General features: G+C 43.9%; 1 protein-coding gene across 5 annotated transcripts in view; it reads left to right on the forward strand.

Annotated features, from left to right (window-relative positions):
• The window catches only part of Alg9 (ALG9 alpha-1,2-mannosyltransferase), a 62,055-nt gene extending 54,762 nt beyond the window's left edge, over positions 1 to 7,293 (forward strand). For 4 of the 5 annotated variants that reach the window (XM_048416718.3, XM_085688740.2, XM_085688739.2 and 1 more), the window contains 2 exons: positions 5,598 to 5,716; positions 5,983 to 7,293. In XM_048416718.3, the coding sequence (XP_048272675.1) occupies positions 5,598 to 5,716; positions 5,983 to 6,029 (166 nt within the window). In that variant the 3' untranslated portion in view covers positions 6,030 to 7,293. Of the gene's footprint in view, positions 1 to 5,597; positions 5,717 to 5,982 lie in introns of those variants that run through there. The other variant, XR_015001635.2, reaches the window with a different exon arrangement.
• The last annotated feature ends 428 nt before the right edge of the window (positions 7,294 to 7,721 follow it).

A 7,721-nucleotide genomic window follows, 5' to 3' on the forward strand; every position in this document is an offset into this window, starting at 1 on the left:
GCACTCGGCTGGTGGCTCTGTGTCAGAGATCACAGCAGAGTCTACAGGAGAGGAGCCCTGTGTTCTCAGAGGACCCTCCTTGACTCTCCAGCTTTCTCCTTTTGCTGGTCTCCAACTTTTACACAGTTTTGTGCTCGGGCTTCCCTGAAAAAGGGGCCTTGCTTGAGTGCCATGTTTAGAGTTTAGTGCTAGTTTTCCAGTGCTCTGTACAGGGCAGAATTGGGTGTCTCTTGGTTCACTTCACGTTTGCCCTTGACAAGATGATCATCCCAAACCACAGCTTCTTGAACATTGGGAGTAGGAATTGCCCGTTACCCATCTTTGTATTCCTGCATTTAAGACAGCACCTGATAGTGCTTAGTGATGTGTGGTTGACCTCATTTTTATAATGTCCTTTGCCTACTTCCTTTATCTATTTGTCTGTCCTTCTCCTACCTATCCATCCTTCCAGTATGTATTCTGTTCCTCATACAGTAGTACCAGGCATGTACTATAGGTAAAACATACTTGGTCCATGAATCCATATATAGGTGTAAAGGGACAATCAACAAGTTAACAAATAAGTACATACAGATTGTGAAATATAATGAAAAGGACTGACTGTCCACTGAGCCAGAGGAAGTAGAAGGGTCACCAGAGTTCTCAGACAACCACACAGCCTCCAGCCAGGTGACTCTGAGATGGGAAGATGTGTACTGAATGCGTCTTCCATCCCACCCAGTGCTCAGAGTCTGACTTCTTTTCTGAATGTATATATTATCACTTTGAACTGTGCATTGGTGCTTTAATAGTAAATGTGTTAAGTTATGGTTACATCATCATATTCAGATATGTTGTGGAATATTATCTTGAGATGTGTTACATTTGTTTAATGATGCAAATAGGTGTTGCATTCTTTTATGTTGCATTTGTTTAACTCTGTGAAACTGTGTTAATTTGCCTGTTAAAACACCTGATTGGTCTAATAAAGAGCTGAATGGCCAATAGCAAGGCAGGAGAAAGGATAGGCGGGCTGGCAGGCAGAGAGAATAAATAGGAGAAATCTGGGAGAAAAAGGAGGAGCAAGAGGAATCAAGGAGAGGATGCTAGGGGCTGGCCACCTACTCAGCCAGCCAGCCAGCCAGCCAGTCATAGAGTAAGAGTGAAAGTAAGATATACAGAAATAGGAAAAGGAAATCAGGTGGTGGTGGCACATGGCTTTAATCCCAGCACTTGGGGGGCAGAGACAGTTGGATCTCCGTGAGTTTGAGGCCAGCCTAGTCTACAAGAGCGAGTTCCAGCACCAAAGGTACACAGAGAAACCCTGTCTTGAAAAACCACCACCACCACAAAAAAAAAAAAAAAAAAAAAAAGGCCAGGCATTTATAAGTAAGAATAAGACTCTGTGGAAGCTGAGTTGTGGGCTCCCCAAAAGAGAGCCAAAGAGTAAAAAACAACAGATATGAATGAATTCAACTAGACCATTAGCCCATTGAGAAAAGACTGTGTCTATGTGGCAAGCATGCAAATCTTCATACATGTTGGCATATTGGCTGTTTTTATTTGTTTAGCTTTTTAAGAATTTGAGGTTTTCCAAGTGGAGCATGGTGGTATACACCTTTAATCTCAGGCTGAGGCAGGTAGATCTGAATTCCAGGCCAGCCAGGGCTGCACAGTGAGACACTCTTGAAAAATGCAAATGTATCAGGGCAGTGGTGGCGCACACCTTTAGTCCCAGCATTCGGATGTAGAGGCAGGTGGATCTCTGTGAGTTTGAGGCCAGCCTGGTCTACAAAGCAAATTCTGGGACAGCTGGGGCTACATAGAGAAACCCTGTCTCAAAAAATAAAACAAAGAAAAAACGAAAGAGTAATTTTTTTTGCTAAATTTGAGACAAATATTTCCGCTCCTTTTAAGTATTATAAGTAACATATTTTGCCTCTTTATCAATTTGAAATTTTCCGGTATAATAATCAGAAGACAAAGTAAATTACTTGTGAAGCAAAAAAGTAAAGGAGTTATTGTAATAACAGCCCCTACGTACCGTGATGCACAGTTTGTTTTAACTGATTCTGCGTGTCCCCACGGCTGTGTAGATTTAACTTTCGCTGACATATTTGTTTCCTACTTCTGTGCCGGGGTTTGATACCTTCAGACTTCACAGCTTTTGCAAGCCTGGCTATTGAATTAATGTTCAGGCTCCATTTTGTCACATCACGTTAGCCATTTGCATTTCTCTTCACTATTCATGTACTTTGTAGTCTTTTCCTATTGAGTTGTTTGTCTTCGAGTTGTAGGGTCAGCTCGCATACTCTGCATCGCAGTCCTCTGCTGTATAGAGTACAGATATTTTGTCTCAGTCTCTTCTATTTTTCTGTTGTTTCAGCTTGCCTTTTAAACCCTGCAGTAATGAGTAGTGGGTCTTCCATTTCAGTCTAGTCCAGTACTTTTGGTGATGGTATATCTGGTACCTGTGTGCAGCCAAGATAGCGTTCTGAAATCTGTGGGGCCCTGTGGTGTCATCTGTCAGCACGGCAGGAAAATCATCACCAGCATCCATTGTCTTTGGTCCAGTAGACCCTGTCTGTTTTTGTTCTTTAGTTATCTTATAAATTATTTACAAAGCTAGGAATAGGAAAGTAATGAAGAATTAATTTGAAAATACAATAAATGGGGGCTGGAGCGGCGACTCATTGGTTATGAGTACTTGCTGCTCTTACAGAGGACCTGGGTTTAGTTCCCTGCGTCCCCATCGTGGCTCACAGCTGCCTGTAACTCTAGTTCCGATGCCTTATTCGGGCCTGTTTGGGCACCAGACTTGCACACGATGCACATACATGGAGGGAAACACTTGTACGCATAAAAAATCTTTAAAAATGTGTAATACATGAAGTAACTTTTTCCACATTCTTTTGGTTATGGGTAAACACACACACACACACATAACATGTATACACATACATACTAGGTCTTTTATTGTGTTTTATTTCTTTTTTAAATTTTAGTTTATTTACTTCTTTTGATATCAGGGTATAATCATATTACTCTGTCTTGGATCTTGCTATGTAGACTGGACTGGACTTGAACTCACAGAACTCCTTCTGCCTCTGCCTCTCAAGTGCTGGAATAAAATGTGTGTGCTACCACACTTGGCCATACATTCTGAATTTTTATTCTACATTGTCCTTGTTGGGAACGCAGACATGTACATGCGTTACTCCTGAAATGGACGTGTCTGCTCATTAGCTGTTGTGCGTGAACCTGATGCATTCATTCTGAAAAGCTAATTGTGGGTTTTGGGTCTGTCACTAATAAAGTCTGGCTTAGCATTGCTCCTAGTTCTTCTTCTTCTTCTTCTTCTTTTTTTTTAGTATCTAGAGTAGAGTAATCAATGATTTTCTTTTTCTGAGACAGGGTTTCTCTGTGTAGCCCTGACTGTAGATCACTCTGTAGGCCAGGCTGACTTCAAACTCACAGAGATCCTCCTGCCTCTGCCGTCTGAGTGCTGGCGTTAAAGGTGTGCACCTGACCACCATCTGGCTAGCCAATAATTTTCAAATGCCTTTGTCATCTGTGTTCCTCTGTCATTATTGTATACCTTCCCCCTGTGAACTATACCAAGTACAGCTTTACACACAGCATCATGGAAGGTGAAAGGATAGGGTGTGTCTTTATATTGTTTCAGGAATCATCTAAGGTCGTATTGCATGACAACATCTTTCCTGGTAAAGCCTAACTGGGCAGAGAGTACGCTGCTTCCTTTTTGTGCTAGGAATATATTGTTTACTGTTCAAATCTTTTTTTAAAAATCACATTTATTATGTATTTTGTGTTACTGAGAGGAAGAAACGCACGTGGGAAAGTCAGAGGAGAACTTTGAGTCTGTTCCCTTCTTCCACCATGTGGGTTCTGGGGATCAACCTCAGGTCACCAGGCTTGGCAGGAGGGGCTGGCCCAGCTCAGCAGTTCTTGAGTTTGAGGACATTCGTCTGGTCTGCTGTCACCCAAAGACCATAGAGTGAAGTTTGCTTCTGCTCTCAGTTTCATTGCCATTGGACATGTGCTGCAGACTTCACATCTCTGTGTCTGGTTTGTCTTGGAACTGTGGAGTGTCTTCCTGTGCCACTTTTCTTATGACCATTAGAGATGGAAAATTTTGAAGTCAGGATTCTGAACAGTGTTCAGTGGAGACCAAAAGCAGATAGAAATGCCTCCAGCGGTTCATTCTGTGCTGAAACCACATGAGCTGCTTCAGAAGGAAGACACCACAGCTGGCTCTGCAGACCCTGAGGTCACACCGAGGGCTCAAGTCCACTGGAGCGTGTATGACTGTGTCAATCTGGAACAGCCACTGACCTGAAGGAATTAGTCCTGGTGTTAGAGATCACCTTTTCTATGTGTTGTGAGCAAAAGGAGGAAATGAATGTCTTTTGTCTGGGACAGATGCATCCTCTTCCTGTTCATCTGCTCACAGGAGTCCTGCTTTATCTGCCCCCTCTCCTCTACACCTCTTTTCTCTATCCAAGCTGTTGACTGCCGAAGTGAAGTGCATTTCTGTTGAGCACAGGGCACTGCCAGCATCTCAGTTGGGAAGTCTCTCTAAGAGGGATGTTTGCCAAGTGCAATACCATTGTGTGTGCAGGCATCACAGGAGTCTGCCAAGCCCAGAGGTAGGCTGCCAGTGCAAATGCCACGTCGACATGACATTTACAAGTTTAGAGTCTGGAAAAGGACTGGCCACGGACACCTTCAGCTATCTTGTTTCCAGTATCAGTAACTGGGCCAGCTGGATTTTCAGACTGAAGAACTCAATCAGGAAGTGATACTTGATGTATTCGAAGGTGTCATTACCCTCTTCCAAGAAAGGAGAAATCCATAGGCTGCAAGATAAGCCATAATGGTTAAGCTTGTAGACTTGAGAATCAAGCATGGATGAGGTTCTTGAATGAGGTTCTTATCAGTTACTACAATGAACTTGAACAAGCTGCTTAATCTGCATGGTCCTGAGCAGGCTTCTGCTTCTGCTCTCTGTGAGACAGGAATGTCATTGTCACCTTTCTCATAGATTTATCAGAATAAACAAATTTAAAACCAAATCGCTTACAGGCTTCAAAACCCCCTGGTAGATTATTTCTAGTTCTCAGACTTCAGTCATGAGAATTTCCCAGAACATACTGTGCCAGCATGAGCTTGTGTAGACCAGCCACTCAACTGAGGTACTGCTGCAGCACCGCACGGGGACCCAGGACACGATTTTCCTCGTCTCTCTAGGAAAAGTTAGAGCGGGAGCCAGAATTGTTTGAACATTTTGCATTTCTGTAATTGTTTAGGTGCAAAAATTACTTGGAACTTTGTATGCCCTAGAACTTTTGTATGTCGCGTTCAAATGCAAAATGCAGACCCATAGCTCTTAAAAGACTGTTTATTAGGGCAACATACTTTCTTGCGGCGGGGGCATGAGTAACAAGGTCAATTATCATGATCTGGTATCTGAATAGTAGATTTTTTCCGTATTTGTATAAAATATAATCATTGAGGTAACCTTGTTTTTGTTTTTTTTAACATTTTCCGAGCCGTTAGTAAAATGATGAAATTCCTACACCTCTTTTCTCTTCCAGGTCTTCAAAGCTTTTTCGGGCATTCTATGTCCCCTTCCTGTCGGATCAGTATACGGTGTATGTGAACTACACCATCCTTAAGCCTCGGAAAGCAAAGCAAAGCAGGAAGAAAAGTGGAGGTTAGCAACAGCCCCGTGGCTCCAGCGGACAGCCATCTTGTTAACTAGTAGTTCCACTGAGCTCTAACGCTCGTAATAAAGGTCACCTGACAAGAATGCCAGATTCCGGGTGCTCTGAACTCATCATGTCTGTGTCAGAGTCACACACTTCCTGCCCTGTTGTCTGTTCTGCATGTGAGCTTTCTGCAGATAGGCAGAGTCCCGAGAGCCTGGGGAGATACATTGCTACACTTGTCAATTGTTTTCTCTTTTCACTTATTTTCTAGAGTGGAGGAGAGCAGAAGCCGCTCACAGAAGAGCTGAGAGCCCTTGACTGGGTGTGTGTGCCAGCTGTTCTGCACACTCTGGCCTGGTGTCTGGGAACTAGCAAGTCTTCTTTAGGCTACCTGGTTTCTCCACCAAAGCTGTTTGGCAGCTCCTAGAGACCTTGTTCAAATCCGAGTGCTGAAAAGCACAGCCTAGTTGCCAAGTGACATGTCCTTTCACCTCCAGCAAGACGCATTCACAGGACTACAACCCTGGCCTGGGAGCTCAGGAAAAAAGGCGACCACTGAAGAACTGTGACCTAATCTTATTATTTATGATGCCTCTAATTTTCATTTTATTTTCTTTAAAATCAATAATAATCATATGGCTATTTGTGAAGGGTTTTAATATTTTAAAAAATGTTTCAGCATGATATATCTTGAATCCTAGACTCTGTACAACTATACCGGGCATCTTCGGAGAGAAGTATATCAGTAGAGTTGGGTGACATCATATCTTAAAGGAGCTTGAGACTATTTTGCGGACATTGAGGATTCCTTTGTGTAAAATGATGGCCCCGATGAAATGGAAAGGTCAGTGTGCATACATAGCACACACTTCAATTCTGCTGCAAGGTGTCCTTGAGCAGGCACGGTTAGTTAGTTGCACAGGCAGTTTTAAGGACTACTAAAGGCTGCCTGTTAGTTCCCCTTCCCTTTCAATACGGCACAATGTATAAGACATTTTCTCAGTGTCTCATTTGATCCTCAGCCACTGCAAGGACCCACTTCACAGAAGAGGAAGCAGATGAAGGTGGAGAGGAGAAGTGGCTTGTCCGTTGTCACATGTGTGGGCAGTAAGTCATAGGCCTGGGTGTCGAATCCAGGCTGTCTGACTTCTCATGGTCTTAGAACTGTCCATGCCTCTCCTCCACCTATGAAACACGACTTGGGAGGAGGAGTAGATTGACCACAGGCCACGTTTGTTTCGTCAGTTTCTGTTTTAAGGAAGATGTTTAGGTATAGTTCTTTGAGTCCTTTGGAGCCTGTGGGTGATACCTCGCTTAGCAGTGCTGTGTGGTATTGCCAGTCCTCGGTAGGAGGGTCCTGGCTCTATAACCCACAGGCTCTTCTACATACAGACTTGTTGTCCCCGTGGGCCACGTTACAGGTGCCTTATTTCCTTAAGGGTGACAGGCTCTAGCAGTGCGGAGGGTAGATCTGATTTTCACCGTTTCCGTTCTCCTGTTTCCTTTTTTTTTCTTTTTTAAGGAAAGTAACTTTCTAATGTGAATTAGTCCCAATAAAAGAATAAAGAGGACAGAAAAACAAGTAGCTCAATGAAGATATTTACTCTTGGGGGCTCCCCTCTGAGAGAATACCAGTCGGAGCTGACGAAGCAGAGGTGGTGAGGCCGCAGGTGCAGACATGCAGAATGGCAGATGCACAGGAAGGACAGACTGCAGGCCTGCTGGGCGCATGGTCCCTGGGATTCTGTTCTCAGCACCTGATCGCCATTTTCCAAGGCAAACAGTGGGGTGTGATCCTAAGACCAGAACTGCAGTGAAGCCTATCTCAGAAGCCAAGGCCCTGTAGGATGCACAGAAGGGTCGATGACGCGGTTCAGTGAAGAGCAGCTCTCATCCAATCAAAGTGCGGGACTTAGTGTGGTTGAGTGGTAGAGCGCATGTTTACTGTGTGGAAGACCCAGGTTCAGTTCTTAACATCTGCAAACACCCCCCAAATTGGTACAGAGTTGA

This window comes from Myodes glareolus, chromosome 4, assembly GCF_982192425.1.
Source record: "Myodes glareolus chromosome 4, mMyoGla1.1, whole genome shotgun sequence".
Classification (NCBI taxonomy): Eukaryota; Metazoa; Chordata; class Mammalia; order Rodentia; family Cricetidae; genus Myodes; species Myodes glareolus.